The following is a 24,713-nucleotide window of genomic DNA, read 5'->3' on the forward strand; positions in this document are numbered from 1 at the left end:
TTTCAATTTTAACAATTTTTTATATATATTTGGACTCCTGGCAATATAAGCAAACGAAACTATTCAAAAAAGAAAAACAAGACCAATAGTGTTTGATATATTTTAACTAGTTTGTTTTTTTGTTTCAGTCTGTTTTCTAAATTGAGTGTAATCTATTTTTTTAAACAAGTGAAATCCGTTTTTGAGAGTGAAATAAAATAAAATAGAGTGAAATCAGTTTTTTTAAATAATTTGAAATCTTTTTTTTCTGAAATGAGTGGAATCAGTTTTGAAAATGAGTGAACGTAGTTTCCTGATATGATATAAATCAGTTTTATTGGCGTGAGTGAAATATGTTTTTTTGGAATGTCTGAAATCTATTTTCTAAATCGAGTGAAATCAGTTTTCGAAATTAGTGAAATTACTTGAGTTTAATGAAATCAGTGTTTTCTGAAATGAATGAATCGGCGTTTGAAACAAATGAAATACTTTCCAAACTGGGAGTTTTTTTAATTGAGTGAAATCAGTGTTGTCAAATGAGTTAAATTTGTCTCGGTATGTGAAACAAATTTTTTCTGAAATATATATCTCACTCAATCCAACAATGAAATTTTAACGAGTTAAAACTATATCCATTATTTTAAAGGTTTTATCATCAGGATTTCAAATATATAAAAAGTTTCAACTTGAACGTATATTTATAAGATATCAATCAATAAAATAAGGCAAAAGTTAGCACGAATCACGAACACAAAGTTGAGTGGCGTACCTTCTGTCATTACATACCGGTAAATGCTAGATTTACCACTTTAAATAGTGCTCACGTAGCTATTTGTCAGATGCCTTAAAGATGACATTTTTGTCCATTTTGTTCAGTCCGTTCCGGCCCAGCCAAACTGATAAGCGAGGGATTTATATTTTTACCGGCTAGGCCCAGCCGCTCATCATTGCGCTTCATTGTAAAGGACACGCTTTTCCTTTAACAGCTCATTAATCACTGCATGACATTTTTTTTAGAAAAGGAGGATGACCCCCGGCCTCTGCATCTGGGCGATGCATACGACCACTTTATTAATTATTATCATAAAACCTTACAAAGCCATATAACAGCAAGACTAAAGCCACCGTCTAAACAACAACTGTCGCTACACCTATCCAATTGATGAAGAGGCGCAGATAGTCTGGGCCTAATACCAAACAGACATCGCAGCCAAACCTAAACATCTAAGACCTGAGGTCCCAACCAGGACGCCTGCCGGATATGGGGCACCTACCAGTCCGGCGCACTCCTCAACCAGGACGCCTGCCGGGTATGAGGCCGCCGCAGCCACCTGCCACAAATCCATCTTCAGAGCTGTATTGTTGCATGTACCGTGCCAGGTCTCTCTGTCATCGACGCCACCACGACGCCCGATAGCGCCGTCCTCCTGCGCGAGTCCATCCTCCCACAGCGAACTCCGAATCTGCACTGCGCCACGCCGTCAAGATCCGTCGCCATCAGTGTGTAGGATGAAGCACCGCTCCACCAAAGAATCCGTCTTCTGGTCCCTCGATCACGTGTGTACCTCCAAAAATGACGCCTCCAAGGGAGGAACGACACCAGAGCGCCGCCGTCATCCGATCATCCGATCTAGGGTTTCCCCCGGAGGTAGCAGAGAGTGACCTTGAACTTCTCCACGGCGATGCCTTCAAGAAGGGAACGACGCAGATAGCGCCGCCACCGCCGGCCTTAGCAGAAGCCGAAGGCAAGTTTTCACCCAGATCAGTTCGAGGGAATCCAACTCTCGTGCACGGGCCGCCGTCACCACCAGCACCACCAGGCAGACCCTGGAGTACCGGCAGATCAGCGAGCCACCGGCACCACCGCATCCAGATCGCCGGCCACGCTGGGCCGCCGCCATCCCCCGCGCCGTCCGGGTCAGAGACGAAGCTGCCGACCACGCACAGGGACCGCCGCCGCCTGCACACGCCGGAGCGCCGCCGAGATCCCAGCGCCCGCCACCGCTTGTCGACGCCAACCGCCGCCCGAGCACTAGCGCCACCGTGGAGCCATCAGATCGGCGAGGGAGAAGGAAGGCGAAGGAAGGGAGCGGCGGCGGTGATCTAGGGTTCCGCCCGGGCCGCTCGCGGGAGCGGCACGGGGGACGGGGGGAGTTGTCAATCACTGCACGACATACTCATCGTTATTTAGATCGAGGGATGGGGGAGGCAGCGCCACCGACATGAGATGCAATTCACCATGGACATGTCAATGGTTGACAAATCTTCAATGTTGTTGTTCTGTTGTTTGAACACCGAGTATAACGTGAAGGTGTACATGCAAGATATATGCAATCTCTGTTCAAAATAATACCATTATCTGCAAATTTACACTACTGTAAATGCTCGTTCTAGCATATTGTGGAACAACGCAAATTGTAGCAAGTTTTGTCATCATTTGTTTAGAATACATTTTTGTTTTGGTCTATAGATATCTTTGTTTACTGATAAGAAAATAAGTAAGACATAAAAAGGACATTTACTTTCACTTGTGCTAATGTTTCTGGCTCCTATTTTGTTGTTGTTGTTTAGTTGATTTTATGTCGATTGGCTTTTCTCCTATATGTGGGCCTGCGGCAGAGATTTGATGGTGCAATCATGTGACACTATTTTAAAAAAAAATAGGACTATAGATTGGAATTCATTTCTGTAATTGAGCTACTTAAATCATAATTATTATTGAAGTTGCACTACTTTACACTTGTTATTGCATAGCACAGAAGAGTGCAAGTTTTGTGTAATTTATTTGCAAGTTTTCAAATCATTCTGATTTTTGCATATAAGAAAAGAGGTTGATAATAAGTCATTATGATTTGTTACTTGTATACCATTAATTTCATTTTTAGGGTTAATCCACTCACATAATCCATTCTTCCTTATAAAGAAATTTCTTTTTTTTCTTAGTACATTACTTCTGTCAGCTTACAATTTTTTTCTTAACTAGAAAGAAACTTGCTATTCTCTCCTTCTATTTAAGTTCATTTCTTCTTTGAGGTAATACCACTTCTAGAATTCTTTCTTTCTTAGATTGAATTTTAGTACTCTTAATTTCTGTTTTTAGCACTTCTTCTAAGGAAAAACCAAGTCCATTTTTAACCATGTGTTAGAAAAAAACAAATTTGTGCAAACCGGGACTGGATCGGGAAAGTAATTAGGCTATTAGTGGGAGGTGCTGATGTGGGACACCTGGTGTTACGTACACCCTAGACCAAGTTTATAAGTAAGCAAAAAACCTATGAGAAATTTGGACAAAATCCATTCGTTTTGTGTAAGCAATGAATAATTTCATCAAAGCTTTATGAACTGAAAGATTTTTTGAATTTTCGTTAAGTTTTGCGCACTACTAAAAATTCACCAAGTTTTCATGAAATAAAGGAGAATTCAGTTACTCATTAAGTTTTTATGAAGTTTGAAAAAGTCTAAAATTTTAATTAATTTTTTGTAAACGATGAAAGATTTCGGAAAGCTATGGCAAGTTTACTGAGATTTGTCATATGCGTACTCTCCAAAATATATGTCCATATCAGCAAGTGTGTGCAATATACTCTAGTAAATAAAACTAATAGTGTGGATCTCAAAGTCATTGCACAGTCCACTAAACAGGTATGCCCAAGGAGTCCCGGTGGACCGGAAGAGAGCGAGTGGTAAACTTGTAGGGTTTATTTCATCCGCACATTGTCTGTATCCACGTGCATGTATCATTACGTCATGTGTGTATCCATGATGTTAAATGAAAGGAAAAATAACAGCCGGTCTTTTTCTTTAGAAAAAGAAAAGGTAATCATGCGTTCGGGTACATCTTTGAAGTTGGCCAAAATATACGTAGGGCCTTTTTCTTTCCCTTTGGGATAGAAATCGTAGATGCGTGTGAGTCTGCTACACACTTTTTTCTTTTGAAACACACAATCCCTTAAACTATTGAAACAGACAGGTATGTATTTGATTGTATACTCAAACTACATCCACCATTGGATGTGTTTGATGCGATGTATTCTTGCTGGACACCTTGTCAGATAGTCAACAAGTTTTTATGAACATTGGAAAACTACAGATATATTATAAAAGTTCACCAAAAGTACAAAGCATCTCAAACATAATAAAATTACATCGAGATTTTCGAGAGCACCGAACGATCACTACTGCTGCCAGAACGAGCCACCGACGCGCCATTGTTGCCGCTCCCCTACTGGAGCTGGCTTGACCTTGTCAATGACAGTCAGGAAGTCTTCGTGCATGTGCCTCTAAGGACGGAGCCTCAGTTGTTGCCTTTGAACTCTTGCCTAGATCTGAAGCACCTGACATCAAATCTTGCCACATGACGAGAAACTCTAAGCTCACCGCCCCAAGAAGACAGCGGGAATGTACGTCGGAGCTCTGTCGACGACGTACAGACAGACAAACTCAAGGAGGATTGGAGCCCAGAAAACAAATTCGAAGAAGAAGCGCCGCTATCCACCCGATCGCTGTGCCTGTGAGGACTTAAAAAGCCTAAGCTAAACTGCTAACTGGATCGAAGGCATCGGGATTCCCCTTCCAATCGATGGCCGCTGAAGCAGCAGGCAGAAGGGAGGTGAATCCACGGGTTTGTCGGTGAAGACTGGAGGGGAGAGTTTACCCTAGCCACCTAGCTACAGAAAGGTTTTATTACGTCTGAAACTACTTAAAATTTTGATCAAGGTTTTGTAAACTAAAAAATATTTTCAGAAAGCTATGAAAAAATTAGTGATATCTAACATGTGTTTCGGCTAGGATCCTTTGTATTTCAAAATGGAATGAGCACTAGTGCCGATCTCAAAGTCATTGTGCGGCCGTGACAACAGGGATGCCTACTCCCAAGAGTACCAATAGGCGAGGTCAAAATTGAAGAGTTTACTTCATCTGATCATTGTGTGTATCGACTATGCATGAATCGTGCATAGTCCATGAAGATAAAGCGGTGTGGAGCGTGCACTTGAAACAAATGCATTAAGGAAAATAATATAATTACTTTGGAAAATAAATGTTTGCGTGCATGGATACGTAAGTAGCAACAAAGGAAAATAACAGCCGGTCCTTTTTCTTTTTGAAAAGAAAAAGATAATCATGCGCTGCATGGGTATACAACACTGAAATTAGCCGAAATCTGCGTATGGGCCTCTCTCTTTGCTTTTGGGAAACACACAGCCTTTTCTTTTCTTTTCTTTTTGAAAAGAAAAGATAATCATGTGCTGCATGGGTACCTACCTCATTGAAATCAGTCAAAATCTACGTAGGGCCCTTTCTTTGCCTTTGGGGTAGTTGATTTTTTTTCTTTTCTCTGAGACACACAGCCGGTCCTTTTTTTTTCTTTTTGAAAAGAACTATGCGCTGCATAGATACGTACCTCATCGGTTCAGAATTTTGAAACACACCAGCTATCAGCGTCATTTTCATATATGGCAGCCGGCGCCGGCGTCTTCTGCAAGGCCTCAAGGTTCCGTTGGCTATGCTTGGTGCGCAGCGTGGTCGCCACGGCGGTCGCCGTGTTCGCCGGCGTCCTCGTTGTCTGGGCGGTGTTCCTGCTGTTCAATCCCCTCAAGCTCCAACTCCGGATCCCTAGCAGCTCCGTGGCGGTAAGAAGAGTCTCCGAATCCGGTGACCTGTACCGTTTCACCTTCTTTCTCCAGGCTACCAACCTCAGAAATCGCACCTCCATCTACTACCACAACGTCACCATCCGGCTCGCCGACAGCCAGGAGTACCTATCCTTGCCACCGGAGAACCGGACCTTCATCGCTACGTTCAACCTGAAGGCTAAGATATTCTTGTCTCAAGGGAAGGAGGCCGACTACATCTTGACGGAGCGCGTAGGCATGAAGTTGAACCTGTCGTACCTCCGGAAGCTCTTGCCCAACCAAACAGGCCACAACAGCATCGACGTGGCCATGGAGGTGGATGGCTTCATCACCGACTACGGCCCGGGTGTGGCCCACCGCGCCACCTACATCTGCATCCCGCTCAAACTCATGGGCAACTCCCCGCTGTCGTCGCTGTCCGACGAGAGCAACGCCTATTGCGCGCCTACTTACTAATGTTTTATGATGGATGGATGTACTCGACCCGATTGCTTGTTGTACTTAAGTGAGGTACTACAGTTTCTTCTTTACTAGCTATTTGCCCATGCATTGAAATGGGGGTATAAATATTCTAGTGTTCAGCATAAATCATGTCCAATGTATACCTTACATTCGTGTACTCTAGATTTTGATAAAATTTAATTTAGTTTGAGTACGGGTAGAGGAAGACAAGTATAGTCTTCATTTAGTTGAGATTTTGGCAAGATTTGATTTGATTTGGATATGGATAGGAAAGAGTAAGATTTTTTTTATTGAGCTGAGATTTTGGTAAGAATTCATTTTATTTTCTTCGATTGAGTTGAGACATGACTTGGTTTTAGAAAGTATCGATTTTGTTTTGATTACTTCAAGTTACTCTATTTACATTGGTTTTATTATGCGACATCTGTTGAAATTACCAAAAAGAAAAGTGGAGGAAAAGGCACGGGGAGGAAAAACCGGGGGAGAAGGTGGAGGCGATGCTACCAGCTCCCTTTAATGGTACAGATCCTCGGTGCAGCCTAAATTCTTAACTATTACTCCTTCCATTCACAAATATAAGATGTTTCCGATATTTGGATATCAACTATGTATGCGTTAAAGTTAGTGGACAATTACATTAAAACGTGTCTATATGCATTCATTTAGGAAAAAGTTAAACATCTTATATTTACTAGTAGAGTGCCCGTGCGTTGTCATGGGCGACAAACATATAAGTTTTTATATATAAGTTGCATCCCGATTTTAATAAATTTAAGCTCACTTATAAATCACTTGTTGATGATTATTCTAGAGGATTTACAATTTAAGGTATGTGATATTGTTCACTATAAAAATATGTTACATTTCTCTAGGAGCAAATAGTTGATTTCATTTATATAAAAGAACAACCGATTTTTGTAATAAAAAAATAGGTCACCCCTCTCACTTCCTCGCTGTATGGACACAAGCCCTTACTCACATCTCACTCAACCCACACAAGTCGACACCGCCATGTCTCCTCGCCACAGTTTCGCCACCACCATATCTCCTCGCCACGATGTCGCGGTTGCCATATCTCTCCTCGTCGTGGCTTGGATCTTCTGCCACCCCTCCATGCTCACCGTCGCCTCCCATCCCCTCCACCGCGATGTCACCCGTCCTCTCCACTCCCCGCCATGGTTTACAGTTTCGGCCGGATCCGTCGTCAGCCGGGAGGTGCAGAAGGGTCGCCCCGCCGCTTATCGCTAGCTCCCCTTGCGGCTCCAAGTCCTGCTCATGCTGCCCGCGCTCCAGTCCCCTGAGCGCCCTGGTGTCGCACTCTCCTAGAACCTGTACGATGCCCACCAACCCTGAGCGCTGCAACTGTGTCGTGGTGGACATCTGCGGCTCCGACCACGACAGACCCATCATTGATATCACGTCCACGAGGTGACGGGCTCCGAGGAGGAAGAGGAGGACATAGGAGACGGCGGCAAATTGAGTCCCATGAGCCGGTACATTGTCACATGTCCTACTCTACCACGCCAGTGACCGCACCAACACCTTGAGGGGCGCAGCCATCCACAAGTCATGGACAGGGCGAAGCTGGACGAGCTCGACCCAACTTTAGTTTTATGTTGCATGTAATGATATTTATTTGATGCTTTGAAAATGGTATTTGTGGTTGTGGAATCAATTCTTTGTGTGTTGTACACTTGTACTGTCACTATCCGTGGAGGCGCCCGAACGCGTCTATAGGCGTTTGGCGGCTGGATTTTGGTGTATGTGGTTGTAGATGATCTAAATACATAGTCGTCAGATGGGGCCACACAACAAGTACGATAAGTAGATCGCAAATTCTTATTTATTTGTATAAACCAGTATGCACACATAGTAAGCCGGGTCGAAACCAGTACACCTACAGCACGGAATTGACGCCATCGGCAACATTGGCGCCGACAAGGCCACCAGCCAGCTTGAAGGCCAAGCACAGACAGTCGGCGGCGCTCTGCATCCCCTGGATCCGATGGCAGCACCGGTTCTTCTCGGACAGGCTTGTCCTGCCCGATTGAAGGTTAAGACACACTCCAAGCGCAGCTGCGTCATTCAACATGCACTTGCCACCTCCAGCGGATGATGCCGGTGCCATTGCCGGTGAAGGCGGCATGCTCTGGCCACGCACCTGGACAGAAGCCAGGGCCAGGAGGATCGCGGCTAGGAGGAGGATGCGAGAGGGCGCCATGGCTTTGGTGTTGGTGGTGGTTATAACTGGCTATTGTTGCTGATGTTTAGTTGCTGCGGCTGTGCAAACAAGAAGGTCGACGTTGGTGCCTATGCCGACTCGGAGGCATCAATTTATAGGATGTATCCAAAGTTGTTTTGCCGAGGTGATTACTGCACTCGTGCGTACATATTATGACTTATTTTGGTGAGACGACTAGTACAAGAAGGCCATTGCTTGCGCCAATACGGAAGTATATTCAGACAGCTCATAGAACGTGGGCTCCATCTAATATCTCTCTTCTTCTAGATAAAGGTTTCAATTAGTACAACGGTACAAGCAAGAAATAATACTTTGGTACCCAAGGTACGTTGCAAGTATAAGTGTAGAATTTCTACATTCTCACCGATTTTCTCCAATAGAGCACATGGTATACTCATGTATCCCTTTTGCTTTTGCAAGAAACCAATTTGGAACGCTACACTAGTGGAAAAATCTTGCTTCCTGAATGCACTTGCCCTTTGTCGTGGTCCCTTTCATGGTCTCTCGGCACACCAGCCTTTACCAAGAACCACACTCGACAATATTGCATATTCGGTAGACAGTTCAGTTCGTTGAGAACACTTAGTTCGGTGAAACGAAAACACTCGGTTCGCTGAGATGGACAAAATATTTATTTCTAGATAGTGCGAGAAGCATGAAAAATAGAAGGAAATACCTAGGAAGGTCAAAGCGGTGCGATCGGACCTTGGTGGCATATAGAAAAAAAAACCAATGTAACCATTCACAACCAAGGAAAGGATTACTCCATTATTATGTGATCTTAGCCTTGCCCGTAAGACCGTAGTTGATGGTGGCATGAGAATGGTGTTCTTTAAACCCACACCATCTTTGAAACCAGGCGAACCAAGGCCAAAGAATGAGGGCGAGAATGCTCATATGAAGAAAGGCGTGAAGTTTGGGTGTTGTGAGGAGTTCCAATTCCGGCTAAGTGACTAAGCCATTGGGAACCATAGGCCAAATGTTGTTTGGCATAACAACCAAAAGGTGTGTTATACCGTGAAATATAACAAAGAAGGTTGCCCATGGAAGGTTCGTGGAAGAAGAATTCATGAAACCGGGTACCGAAAGGCATTGAAGGAGAGAATCGAGAAGACTCGAAGACATGGGAGGTAAAGATTTTGCTTGGGCGTTTCTTATTCTTGTGAGATCCGGATGGCTCACACGCCGGTGACCCACAAGCATTAATGCACCACAGGAAAAGCATTCCTTGTGAGCTTTAAAAGAAACAGCTGGGGCCCACCACGTAGCCCATAGCCTCGATCAACCAGGAGACGTCCCTCCCCGAATAAGTAAATTTACCAGTACCTACCGTTAGGAATTTATCGTCAACACTTGCTTTGAGATTGATGTGGCTGAAGACCCCACCATGCTATTATTTCTCTCTTTTAGCAATACAAATGTTGTACAAACAGATATACCACGGCTGCATGCACTGGATGGGGTCCACAACAGCACTTTCTGTCAGGTGTCGTGGTGAGAGAAAACAGATACACCATGGCTGTATGCACACACTAAAATACATGCACTTTGTTTTCCATGTGACATTTTTAAAAGGTTGATAACTTTTGAACTAAATATTCAGTTTTGAAACTTCTTATATTTTTGAATTCACGGTGGCAAGACCTTTAAAATAAGACCAATCTTGGATACAGTTTGGCTAGTTTGAGTTTAACCATTTCACTCATTTCAGGAAACACATTTCAGTCAGTTTCACATTTCACTAGTTTCAGAAAACCTTTCAGTCAATTTCACATTTCACTAGATTCAGAAAACACATTACACTCATTTACAATCGATAGATTACATTCATTTTAGAAAACACATTAAATTCATTTGCAAAGATAGACTTAACTCATTTCAGAAAATTCATTACACTCATTTACAAAAGATAGATTTCACTCTTCTCAGGGAACACATTACACACTCACTGAAATGAAATACTATATTTCACTCGTTCCAAAAATTTGTTCACTCATTACAAAAGATACATTTCAAAACCTTTTCACTGCACGCTTGCTAAACTGATAATTCGCTCATATAAAAATGATTTCACTCATTTCAATAAACCATATTTCACCCATTTCTTATGAAATAGGTTTGTTTACCATATTTCTTATGAAAAAGGTTTGTTCGAGATATTTCTTTTGAACTAGGTTTCTTTTGAATATTTGTTTAAGCGTCATCGCAATCATATTCCCTCAAAAAACATATAATTTTTCAGTTTCAATAAACTTATTTCCCTCGAAAACATATTCCACTCATTCCAGAAAAACACATTACACTCAATTGAAATACTATATTCTACTCGTTTCAAAAAAAGCTTTTTCACTCATTACAAAAGATATATTTGAAAACTAATTTCACTACGTCCTTGCGAAACTGATATTTCAGTTATATAAAAATTAATTTCAATCACTTCAATGAACATATTTCACTCATTTCTGGAATACTATATTTCACTCGTTTCAAATATATTTCACTCAAAAACTCTATTGAAATACTATATTTCAAACATTACAAAACTAATTTCTTTCAAAGTTTTCACTCATTACGGAAGATATATTTACTCATTTCAAAAACACTATTGAAATACTATATTTCACTTGTTTCAAAAAATTGATTTTCACAATCGCTTCAAATTGACGTAACTGATTTGACTCATTTGAAACTTTTCGCTCATTCAAAAACAATCTGCTCTTCTGAAAAAGTAATTTTACTAAAATAAACATTCACTCCTCAAAAAATAACTTTAGCTCATTTCAAAATTATAATTTCACTAAAATCAAAAAGTGATTTACAACAATGAATTAATAGATTTAGCGAAATAAGTGAATTGAAACATTGAAATTCAAACATGTTTGAAATATATAAAAGAATGATCTTATTGTAAAGGTCTTGACCCCCAGAAATTCAAATTGTGTAAAAGTAAATGCCTTGCCCCTACCCGTGCGCCCTTTGCAAACCCTAGCCGTGCCACTCATCTCTCTTTTAGCCCTCGTCTCTTTGGGTTCAATCTGGATGGCACGCGATTGAGTGAGGAGATGAGGGATGCATCTGTCTCGACAAGCAGTCGGCCGAACATCGGGTACGTTGGTGGAGTTTTTTTTTTGGTTGGGGGGGGGGGGGGGGGGGGGGTTATTAGCATTCAACTGGTGAAAAACGCAAGCTAAGGAGCCCCGTGACATCCTTGGATATCAGGTTGTGCTCCACAATCACGTCCATAAGAAATATGAGTTGAAAAATTAGACACATCCATGCTAACAATCAACTTTGGACCTGAAATAACATGTGCGGAATTAGCTGCTTCAGTAATAGTATATTATTGTAGATAGTTTTGCTTCAGAATTCAAAACTAGGCTCTCCACAATTATGGCACATAGAGTCTGATACCTGGAGCTCGAAGCACTGGACGGTTAACATTCAAGCTAGCTAGCCATACTAATAGTATATATATGTTTGCATCAAGTGCTCCTATATATGAATGTTCAGCTCACACAATGCTTGGTTAAAGAATATATACATGACCAGTTGGTGGAGAATCATGCTTGGTTAAAGAACCAACTCTCCTATAAATCCAGCTCGATGGAGAATCCATACACATTTAACATTTAACTAGGGTTTGGTGCATTCGCAGATAACCAAAACAAGTCATGGTTTCATGGATATAACAACTTAGTACCACCATGTCACACAAGACAATACCGGTCACAAAAGATAGCTACCAAATTAGATAACACTAGACAAGATCACCATCTCGTCTTTGGTTGTCCGTCGTAACGCAATGCAAGATAATGTTATCGCCTCTCCTACTCGTCCTTGATGGATCTTTGGTTGGTTCTCAGTCGATCGGGCAGGACGCCGTCGTTGCCTCGGCCGCATGCTTTTCCTTTTCCTCGACTTCTTGTTTCAGCGCCTCCAAGCCGAAGTAGAGCGAGATAAACCCGGCGAGCTCTGCCACATTGTGAAACCTTCTGTTGAAGCGCCGGATGCGCCACCTCCAGTCCCACGGCCTCGGCGTGACCCTCATGGAGAGGTGCTGGAGCATGCGCGTGTTGCGCCAGCTGCTCGTGCAGAAGTCCCGCTCCGCCTCGCACAGCACATCGTACAGCTCGTCCGTCTTCTGCTGGACCTTGCGCAGCACCTCCTCGTGACGAGCTTGCTCCGAGGCCAAGCTTTCGCCGTGCGTGAGCCGCCTTGGCGCCGCCGCTGCCGGTGAGGTGGCCGTTGGCCGGAGCAGGGAGCCGCCGAGCCTCCTCATTGCGTGTCGAACCGCGGCCATCGATGATGGATCGTTGCTGGCCTGGGCTTCTTGGTCGCTGGGTTAGGGTGTGATTGTCCGTGCTGCAGCTGCAAGGGCTCCGGCTGGCTGTAGCTGGAAATTACACATTTATATATAAAGAGATCACTATGAGTATGAGCAGCGTCACTAGTGGCAGATGAAAATAGCATTAGCAGTTGATGCCTTTTCGCAAACGAGCAGTCACATTTGCACTTTTCTAAAAGCAGAATACACACACTAGTGGTAGATGAAAATAGCATTAGCAGTTCATGTCTTTACCCAATCGAGCAGTCAAATTTGCACATTTATATAAGCAGAATAGATACACACTAGCAGTTGGCTGGCTAGTACCAAATCAAACAGTCAAATTTTCAGTTTATATAAACACTAAACAGAGCATGCACTAGTACGAAATGCGAGCAGTTTATTAGCCATTTATATAAATAAATACCCATAGCATGCACTAGTAGCTCGCGCACAAGACGGATCACACACACACGGCCATGACGCGCAGGCACAGCACACACATGGAGACGAGACAGTGCATAGGGAGGGAGAGAGGCGCATCAAGGAGGGGAGGGGAGGGGAGGGTACCTTGGCGTCGAGGCGTCGGATGGATGCGGCCTGGTGACGGGGAGAGGGCGGTGGCGAGTGGAGGCGGCTCCGGGAACGGGATAGTCGCGGCGTCTTCTCCGATTCGCCGGCCGGCGATGGCCGGTGGCGGCGGGGAAGTGAAGGAGGAACCCTAGCGGTAGCGGGTGGGTGGGGAATGTTTTTCGTCTGGGATGGGACTATTTTGTAGAGAAAGAAGAAGCTGGATGGCTGCTCGGCCCCGAAAGCAATGCAGCCCAACCCAGCCTAGCACAGCCCATAAAATACTACCCGTCGGAGTGGTTGGTAGCCGTCGGGTCGCTCACCAACACAGTATAATTAAGCCGACCCAACAAATACGCTCGGTAGCAATAGGCGAGATAAAAAAACATACTAGCACCTCATTTTTTGTGCGAATAAAACACTTCTTTTACTTCAAACAGGTTCATTGCACAACAGGTCAATCTCATCACGGGGCGCATCTTAACCACACAACAGTTTTAGGAGAACAAGTGTGTGACTTGCTTTATTAAGCTCACGCTTAATAGTAGCACAATAAAATTAGTCTCAAAACAATGTTCATAAATTTTAAATAAATACTTATGAATTCAAAACATTAATGAATTAAAAAATGCTCACAAACATGAAAAATGTTTCCAATTTTTTAAAAGACTTTGAATTCAAAAGTGTTAGCAAATATAAAGAAATTAGCGAATTACAAAATGTTCATACAAATACAAGGCATGTCCATGAATATGAAAAAAATGAAAACTAATAAAATGGTTGCAAATTTTTAAAATCTTCATGAACTCGAGAAATGTTCACGGGTTTAAAAATGTTATTGTACTCAAAAAAGTGTTAACGAATATGATGAGATATTAGAGAATTAAAAAATATCACGAATTACATAAAAAATTCATGAACTTTACAAAATGTTTGTGAATTTACAAAAAATTGTGAATGTGAAAAAAAAATTTAGAGAAATTAAAACTTGTTCGTGAATATGAAAAAATACTATGGCATTAAAAAATATTAATTTGGAAAAGCTTCGTGAATTTTTTAAAAAGTTCAGTAATTCAAAAAATGTTCATAATTTCTGAAATGTTCGCCAGTTTGATTTTTCTCGCACATTGACGCAATATTAATGAGTTTGACACAAAATCTGCAAACTAGAAATATATTTGCAAATTAGATTCCAAACTAAAAAAAATCATGAACTTGAAAATGATCACGAATTTTTAAAAAATGTTCACAAACTTGGAAGATGTTCATGAATTTGAAAGAATGTTCATGAGTTTGAATAATGGTCCTAAATTGTACTCCCTCCATCCTAAAATAAGTATCTCAACCTTAATACAACTTTATACTAAAGTTAGTACAAAGTTAAGACACTTATTTTGGGACGGAGGGAGTAGAAAATAATGGTCGAAAGCATCTGTTCAATCAGAGCTCCCTCATCGAGCGAGCACTCAACAATTTTCAATGAGATAAATATATGAAAGAAAAAAAATGAATCCCGATATTTTTCATTGAGATAAATATTCTTTTTTATTCCCACCGAAGGAGAAGCGTATTGGCTGGGTGATGTTAAATACTTGCTCTGGTTTCATAAATGAATATCTCTAATTGTGCACCAAGTAATAATATTGCAACTGGAATTGTTCTATTGGAGCATCTTAGAAATGTAATTCCTATTTTTTGGCTATCATGGAATACTACTAGTCTAGTACAGCTGAAAGTCGTAGTATATTTAGGTGAGTGACTTAGTTATAGCTCTAGTACGTAATTCAACGCCCTTAAGGAAAGTGTAGAAACTTATTGATCAACTACTTTCATAGCAGAGCACGCCAAGGAAAAGGAGATTGTTTTCCTTTCCTATCCCTTGGCAGATAGGACAAACTCTCCCCTCCAGACTTCGTTGGCAAGCCCGTGGATTTGTCTCCTTTCTGCCTGCCACTCTGACGGCCGGTGGCTGTGAGGGGAATCTAGGTAGCTCCGCTCTTGTTAGTAGTTTAAGTTAGGGTTTTTAGTCTTGCCCTTTCAGTGCTCGGGCGCATGGCGACACTTCTTCTTTGAGTTTGTCTTCCATGCTCCAATCCTCCTCGAGTACGTCTTCTTCGATGTAGTCGATGGAGCTCCAGCGTAGATTCCTGTCGTCTTGTTATGGCAGTGAGGATAGGGTTTCTCAGCATGTGGCAAGATTTAGTGTCAGGTGCTTCTGATCTATTAAAGGATTAAACGGCGATGACTGCGGCCCCAAGGTGCCAGTCGCTGGGGGAACTTTCATGAGACTTGTTGGCTATCCTTGACAAGGTCAAGCCGACTCTGATATAGGAGTGACAACAACAACACGTCGGTTGATACGTCTCCAACGTATCTACTTTTCCAAACACTTTTGTCTTTGTTTTGGACTCTAACTTGCATGATTTGAATAGAACTAACCCGGACTGACGTTGTTTTCAGCAGAATTACCATGGTGTTATTTTTGTGTAGAAATAAAATTTCTCGGAATGACCTGAAAATCCACGGAGACACGTTTTGGAATAAAAGAAAAATATCGGCGAAAGAATCAGCATCAGGGGGCCCACACCCTGTCCACGAGGGTGCAGGGCGCGCCCCCTGCCTCATGGGGCCCCTGGGACTCCACCGACCTCAACCCCAACTCCATATATTCACGTTCGGGGAGAAAAAAATTAGAGAAAAGGATTCATCGCATTTTACGATACGGAGCCACCGCCAAGCCCTAATCTCTCTCGGGAGGGCTGATCTGGAATCCGTTCGGGGCTCCGGAGAGGGGAATCCGTCGACGTCGTCATCATCAACCATCCTCCATCACCAATTTTATGATGCTCACCGCCGTGCATGAGTAATCTCATCGTAGGCTTACTGGATGGTGATGGGTTGGATGAGATTTATCATGTAATCAAGATAGTTTTGTTAGGGTTTGATCCCTAGTATCCATTATGTTCTGATATTGATGTTGCTATGACTTTGTTATGCTTAATGCTTGTCACTAGGGCCCGAGTGCCATGAATTCAGATCTGAACCTATTATGTTTTCATGAATATATGTGAGTTCTTAATCCTATCTTGCAAGTCAATAGTCACCTACTATGTGTTATGATCCGGCAACCCCGAAGTGACAATAATCGGGACCACTCCCGGTGATGACCGTAGTTTGAGGAGTTCATGTATTCACTAAGTGTTAATGCTTTGGTCCGATACTCTATTAAAAGGAGACCTTAATATCCCTTAGTTTTCGATAGGACCCCGCTGCCATGGGAGGGTAGGACAAAAGATGTCATGCAAGTTCTTTTCCATAAGCACTTATGTCTATATTCGGAATACATGCCTACATTACATTTATGAACTGGAGCTAGTTCTGTGTCACCCTATGTTATAACTATTGCATGAGGAATCGCATCCAACATAATTATCCATCATTGATCCATTGCCTACGAGCTTTTCACATATTGATCTTTGCTTAGTCACTTTTCCGTTGCCACTGTTACGATTACTACAAAAACTGATATTGTTACTTTTGCCACCGTTACTGTTACTTCCATACTACTTTGCTACTAAATACTTTCCTGCAGATATTAAGTCTTTCAGGTGTGGTTGAATTGACAACTCAGCTGCTAATACTTGAGAATATTCTTTGGCTCCCCTTGTGTCAAATCAATAAATTTGGGTTGAATACTTTACCCTTGGAAACTGTTGCGATCCCCTATACTTGTGGGTTATCATCGGTGGCTCCTTCTTGCGGCAGTACTGGTCGTTTGGTGATGTTTACACTCGTTTTCTATAGTTCTCTCGCTGAAGAAGATATTCCGGATAGTATAAGGTCCTCAGAGGAATAAGCTTGGAAAAACCAGGATATGAAAAGTAGGCAGTAAAGAGCAGAAAGGCTACCATCAGTAGATTTGAACATGGTTTCAGATTTGGGGCAAAAAGATTTCAAAAATACACCGGCACAAAGGAAGGATGTTGCGATGAATGGGAAGACGGACACTAGGAGTCCGGTTCTAGTACGAAGTCGTAGTCTTGCCTAGTTTCAGCTAGATAGGGACTGTACTCGAATTCAAACATGTAAACCATGACTTGCACGGGAAGTCCAGCCGCCCTATCTAATGTTAGGGTGATGGTGAACTGCTAGCTTAAGCACACAAATCAATCAATTGCACTATTATCTCTACTTTGGTTTCCACTACTGATAACCCACAAGTATAGGGGATCAATTGTAGCCTCTTTTGATAAGTAAGAGTGTCGAACCCAACGAGGAGTTAAAGGTAGAACAAATATTGCCTCAAGTTCTATCGACCACTGATACAACTCTACGCACGCTTGACATTCGGTTTACCTAGAACAAGTATGAAACTAGAAGTACTTTGTAGGTGTGATAGGATAGGTTTGCAAGTAATAAAGAGCACGTAAATAAAATCTAGGGGCTGTTTAGATAAAGACACAACTAAGTTAGTTTTAGTAGATAGCTTTTGTCAACAAGAAAGTTATTTGTCCCTAGGCAATCGATAACAAGTACCGGTAATCATTCTTGTAATTTTATATGAGGGAGAGGCATGAGCTAACATACTTTCTCTACTTGGATCATATGCACTTATGATTGGACCCATAGCAAGCATCCGCAACTACTAAAGATCATTAAGGTCGTGAAACCCAACCATAGCATTAAGTATCAAGTCCTCTTTACTCCCATACGCCATAACCCACTTATCCGTGTTTGGGCTGTTGTCATCCCCCGCAACACTGACAATAAGTAAACCATGAACATATTGCAACACCCTACAGCGGGGGCCCTCACGTTTGCGCGAGACAGAGGGCACCGTAGGACAGCACCATAAATAAAATATACAATCATACCAACCAAGATCACGATTAACCCACGGGACAAAACGGATCTACTCAAACATCATAGGATAACCATAGATCATTGAGAAATAATATATGGAGTTGAGCACCATGTTTAAGTAGAGATTACAATGGGGAGAAGGGGTGTTGCACCACTGCATAGAGGAGGAGAAAGTTGGTGTTGACGGTAGCAAGATTGTTGATGTAGATCGTCGTCACGATCCTTGCCCCGGCGGCACACCGGCGCCACCAGGAGAGAGGGGGAGAGAGCCCCCCTCCTTCTTCTTCTTCCTTGGCCTCCCCCCATAGACGGGAGGAGAGTTCCCCCTCTGGTCCATGGCCTCCATGGCCGCGGAGGGATGGGAGCCCCTCCGATATTGGATCTCCCTCTCTATTCTCTTCTGTTTCGCGTTCTCCTGATCTGGCCGAAAATCGTTTCTTATATTTCGGGAGATCCATAACTCTGGTTGCGTTGAGATTTGAACACGATTTTTTTTTCTGGATATAAGCTTCCTTGCGCCCGAAGTAGTGTTGGGGAACGTAGCTTAAATTCAAAATTTTCCTACGTGTCACCAAGATCCATCTATGGAGTCATCTAGCAACGAGGGAGGAGTGGATCTACATACCCTTGTAGATCGCGCGCGGAAGCGTTCAAGAGAACGGGGTTGATGGAGTCGTACTCGTCGTGATCCAAATCACCGGAGATCCTAGTGCCGAACGAACGGCACCTCCGCGTTCAACACACGTACAGCCCGGTGACGTCTCCCATGCCTTGATCCAGCAAGGAGAGAGGGAGAGGTTGAGGAAGACTCCATCCAGCAGCAGCACAACGGCGTGGTGGTGATGGAGGAGCGTGGCAATCCTGCAGGGCTTCGCCAAGCACCACGGGAGAGGAGAAGTACTTGGGAGAGGGGAGAGGGCTGCACCAGAACATTGGTATGGCTGCCCTCCCACCCCCACATATATATAGGGGCAAGGGAGAGGGGGGGAGGCGCAGCCTTGGCCCTTCCTCCAAGGAAGGGTGCGGCTAGGAGGAGTCCCTCCTCCCCAAGGCACCTCGGAGGTGCCTTCCCCCTTTAGGACTCTTCCTTTCCTTATCCCTTGGCGCATGGGCCTCTTGGGGCTGGTGCCCTTGGCCCATATAGGCCAAGGCGCACCCCCTTACAGCCCATGTGGCCCCCCGGGGCAGGTGGCCCCACTCGGTGGACCCCCGGGACCCTTCCGGTGGTCCCGGTACAATACCGGTGACCCCGAAACTTGTCCGGTGACCAAAACAGGACTTCCCATATATAAATCTTTACCTCCGGACCATTCCGGAACTCCTCGTGACGTCCGGGATCTCATCCGGGACTCCGAACAACATTCGGTAACCACATACAAACTTCCTTTATAACCCTAGCGTCATCGAACCTTAAGTGTGTAGACCCTACGGGTTCGGGAGACATGCAGACATGACCGAGATGACTCTCCGGTCAATAACCAACAGCGGGATCTAGATACCCATGTTGGCTCCCACATGTTCCACGATGACCTCATCGGATGAACCACGATGTCAAGGACTTAATCAATCCCGTATACAATTCCCTTTGTCTAGCGGTACGATACTTGCCCGAGATTCGATCGTCGGTATCCCGATACCTTGTTCAATCTCGTTACCGGTAAGTCTCTTTTACTCGTTCCGTAACACATCATCCCGTGATCAACTCCTTGATCACATTGTGCACATTATGATGATGTCCTACCGAGTGGGCCCAGAGATACCTCTCCGATTACACGGAGTGGCAAATCCCAGTCTCGATTCGTGCCAACCCAACAGACACTTTCGGAGATACCCGTAGTGTACCTTTATAGCCACCCAGTTACGTTGTGACGTTTGGCACACCCAAAGTACTCCTACGGTATCCGGGAGTTGCACAGTCTCATGGTCTAAGGAAATGATACTTAACATTAGAAAAGCTTTAGCATACGAACTACATGATCTAGTGCTATGCTTAGGATTGGGTCTTGTCCATCACATCATTCTCCTAATGATGTGATCCCGTTATCAACGACATCCAATGTCCATGGTCAGGAAACCGTAACCATCTATTGATCAACGAGCTAGTCAACTAGAGGCTTTCTAGGGACATGGTGTTGTCTATGTATCCACACATGTATCTGAGTTTCCCATCAATACAATTCTAGCATGGATAATAATCGATTATCATGAACAAGGAAATATAATAATAACTAATTTATTATTGCCTCTAGGGCATATTTCCAACAGTCTCCCACTTGCACTAGAGTCAATAATCTAGTTCACATCGTCATGTGATTAACACTCAAGGTCACATCCCCATGTGACTAACACCCAAAGAGTTTACTAGAGTCAATAATCTAGTTCACATCACTATGTGATTAACACTCAATGAGTTCTGGGTTTGATCATGTTGCTTGTGAGAGAGGTTTTAGTCAACGGGTCTGAACCTTTCAGATCCGTGTGTGCTTTACAAATCTCTATGTCATCTCCTAGATGTAGCTACCACGTTCTATTTGGAGCTGTTCCAAATAACTGTTCTACTTGGAGCTATTCTAAATTGTTGCTCCATTATACGTATCCAGCATCTCTACTCAGAGCTATCCGGATAGGTGTTAAGCTTGCATCGACATAACTCTTTACGTCGAACTCTTTATCACCTCCATAATCGAGAAAATTCCTTAGTCCACTAGTTACTAAGGATAACTTTGACCGCTGTCCTGTGATCCATTCTTGGATCACTCTTGTACCCCTTGACTGACTCATGGAAAGGCACACTTCAGGTGCGGTACACAGCATAGCATACTGTAGAGCCTATGTCTTAAGCATAGGGGACGACCTTCGTCCTTTCTCTCTATTCTGCCGTGGTCGAGCTTTAAGTCTTAACTTCATACCTTACAACTCAGGCAAGAACTCCTTCTTTGACTGATTCATCTTGAACACCTTCAAGATCATGTCAAGGAATGTGCTCATTTGAAAGTACCATTAAGAATTTTGATCTATCCTTATAGATCTTGATGCTCAATGTTCAAGTAGCTTAATCCAGGCTTTCCATTGAAAAATACTTTCCAAATAACCCTATATGCTTTCCAGAAATTCTACGTCATTTCTGATCAACAATATGTCAACAACATATACTCATCAGAAATTCTATAGTGCTCCCACTCACTTCTTTGGAAATACAAGTTTCTCATAAACTTTGTATAAACCCAAAATCTTTGATCATCTCATCAAAGCCTACATTCCAACTCCGAGTTGCTTACTCCAGTCCTTAGAAGGATTGCTGGAGCTTCGCACACTTATTAGCATCTTTCAGGATTGACAAAACTTTCCGGTTGTATCACATACAACCTTTCCTCAAGAAAATCATCGAGGAAACAATGATTTTTGACATCCTATCTGCAAGATTTCATAAATAATGCAGTAATTGCTAATATAATTCCAACAGACTCTTAGCATCGCTACGAGTGAGAAAGTCTCATCATAGTCAACTCCTTGAACTTGTCGAAAAACATCTTAACGACAAGTCGAGCTTTCTTAATGGTGACATTTACCATCATTGTCCGTCTTCCTTTTAAAATCCATCTGCACTCAATAGCCTTACGACCATCGAGCTGTTCTGCCAAAGTCTACAGTTTGTTTCCATACATGGATCCTCTCTCGGATTTTATGGCCTTGAGCCATATATCGGAATCCGGGCCCACCATCGCTTCCCCATAGCTCGTAGGTTCATTGTTGTCTAGCAACATGACTTCCAAGACAGGATTACGCACCACTCTGAAGTAGTACACATCCTTGTCATCCCACGAGGTTTGTTAGTGACTTGATCTGAAGTTTCATGATCACTATCATAAGCTTCCACTTCAATTGATGTAGGTGCCACAGGAACAACTTCCTGTGCCCCGCTACACACTAGTTGAAGAGACGGTTCAATAAACTCATCAAGTCTCCACCATCCTCCCACTCAATTCTTTCGAGGGAAACTTTTCCTCGAGAAAGGACCTGATTCTAGAAACAATCCTTTATTGCTTTCGAATCTGAGACAGGAGGTATACCCAACTGTTTTGGGTGTCCTATGAAGATGCATTTATCCGCTTTGGGTTCGAGCTTATCAGCCTGAAACTTTTTCACATAAGCGTCGCAGCCCCAAACTTTTAAGAAATGACAGCTTAGGTTTCTCTAAACCATAGTTCATACGGTGTCATCTCATCGGAATTACGTGGTGCCCTATTTAAAGTGAATGCGGTTGTCTCTAATGCCTAACCCATAAACTATCATGGTAATTCGATAAGAGACATCATGGTATGCATCATATCCAATAGGGTGCAGTTATGATGTTCGGACACACCATCACACTATGGTATTCCAAGCTGTATTAGTTTTGAAACAATTTCCACAATGTCTTAATTCTATGCCAAACTCGTAATTCAGATATTCATCTCTATGATCATATCATAGATCTTTTATCCTCTTGTCACGGCAATCTTTCAACTTCACCCTGAAATTACTTGAACCCTTCAATAATTCAGACTCGTGATTCATCAAGTAAATATACTCAACATCTACTCAAATCATCTGTGAAGTAAGAACATAACGATATCCACTACACGCCTCAACACTCATTGGACTGCACACATCAAAAATGTATTACTTCCAACAAGTTGCTTTCTAGTTCCATTTTACTGAAAACGAGGCTTTCAGTCATCTTGCCCATGTGGTATGATTTGCATGTCTCAAGTGATTCAAAATCAAGTGAGTCCAAACGGTCCATCTGTATAGAGTTTCTTCATGCATATCTACCAACAAACATGGTTCGCATGTCTCAATCCTTTCAAAAATGAGTGAGTCCAAAGATCCATCAACATGGAGCTTCTTCATGCGTTTTATACCGATATGACTTAAGTGGCAGTGCCACAAGTAGGTGGTACTATCATTACTATCTTATATCTTTTTGGCATGAATATGTGTATCACTATGATCGAGATTCAATAAACCATTCATTTTAGGTGTAAGACCATCGAAGGTATTATTCAAATAAACAGAGTAACCATTATTCTCCTTAAATGAATAACCGTATTGCGATAGACAATCCAATCATGTCTATGCTCAACGCAAACACCAATCTCGATGGTAGAGGGAGCGTGCGATGCTTGATCATATCAACATTGGAAACACTTCCAACACATATCGTCAGCTCACCTTTAGCTAGTCTCCATTTATTCCGTAGCTTTTGTTTCGAGTTACTAACACTTAGCAACCGAACCGGTATCTAATACCCTGGTGCTACTAGGAGTACTAGTAAAGTACACATTAACATAATGTATATCCAATATACTTCTATCGACCTTGCCAGCCTTCTTATCTACCAAGTATCTAGGGTAATTCTGCTCCAGTGGCTATTCCCCTTATTACAGAAGCACTTAGTCTCGGGTTTGGGTTCAACCTTGGGTTTCTTCACTAGAGCAGCAGCTGAATTGCCGTTTCATGAAGTATCCCTTCGTGCCCTTGCCCTTCTTGAAACTAGTGGTTTCACCAACCATCAACAATTGATGCTCCTTCTTGATTTCTACTTTCGCGGTGTCAAACATCGCGAATTTCTCAAGGATCATCATATATGTCCCTGATATATCATAGTTCATCACGAAGCTCTAGCAGCTTGGTGGTAATGACTTCGGAGAACCATCACTATTTCATCTGGAAGATCAACTCCCACTCGATTCAAGCGATTGTTGTACTCAGACAATCTGAGCACAAGCACAACAATTGAGCTTTTCTCCTTAGTTTGTAGGCTAAGAAAATCGTCGGAGGTCTTATACCTTTTGACATGGGCACGAGCCTGAAATTCCAATTTCAGCCCTCAAAACATCTCATATGTTTTGCGACGTTTCAAAACCGTCTTCGGTGCCTCAATTCTAAACCGTTTAACTGAACTATCACATAGTTATCAAAATGTGTATGTCAGATGTTCGCAACATCCACAGACAACGTTCGAGGTTCAGCACACTGAGCGGTGCATTAAGGACATAAGCCTTCTATGAAGCAATGAGGACAATCCTCAGTTTACGGACCTAGTCCGCATAATTGCTACTATCAACTTTCAACTAAATTTTCTCTAGGAACATATCTAAACAGTAGAACTGAAGCGCGAGCTACGACATAATTTGCTAAGATCTTTTGACTATGTTCAGGATAATTAAGTTCATCTTATGAACTCCCACTCAGATAGACATCCCTCTAGTCATCTAAGTGATTACATGATCCGAGTCAACTAGGCCGTGTCCGAGCATCACGTGAGACGGACTAGTCAACGTCGGTGAACATCTTCATGTTGATCGTATCTTCTATACGACTCATGCTCGACCTTTCGGTCTTCCGTGTTCCGAGGCCATGTCTATACACATGCTAGGCTCGTCAAGTCAACCTAAGTGTTTGCATGTGTAAATCTGTCTTACACCCGTTGTATGTGAACGTTTGAATCAAACACCCGATCATCACGTGGTGCATTGAAACAACGAACTGTCGCAACGGTGCACAGTTAGGGGGAACACTTTCTTGAAATTTTTAATGAGGGATCATCTTATTTACTAGCGTCGTTCTAAGTAAACAAGATGCAAAAACATGATAA

General features: G+C 42.8%; 1 protein-coding gene across 1 annotated transcript; it reads right to left on the bottom strand.

Annotated features, from left to right (window-relative positions):
• Positions 1-11,972: 11,972 nt before the first annotated feature.
• Positions 11,973-13,407, bottom strand: LOC125554452 (uncharacterized). Its single transcript, XM_048718008.2, has 2 exons — positions 13,211-13,407; positions 11,973-12,709 (listed from the first exon to the last, which is right to left on the bottom strand). The coding sequence occupies exon 2, from the start codon at positions 12,614-12,616 to the stop codon at positions 12,176-12,178; it is 441 nt and encodes a 146-aa protein (XP_048573965.2). The 5' UTR covers positions 12,617-12,709; positions 13,211-13,407; the 3' UTR covers positions 11,973-12,175.
• Positions 13,408-24,713: the final 11,306 nt, after the last annotated feature.

Source organism: Triticum urartu, chromosome 4A (assembly GCF_056163025.1).
Source record: "Triticum urartu cultivar PI428250 chromosome 4A, HENAU_Tu73, whole genome shotgun sequence".
In the NCBI taxonomy this organism is placed as follows: Eukaryota; Viridiplantae; Streptophyta; class Magnoliopsida; order Poales; family Poaceae; genus Triticum; species Triticum urartu.

Bases quoted from the DNA above. Each gene is read 5' to 3' on its own strand.
- LOC125554452 (XM_048718008.2), bottom strand. From the start codon at position 12,616: ATGGCCGCGGTTCGACACGCAATGAGGAGGCTCGGCGGCTCCCTGCTC.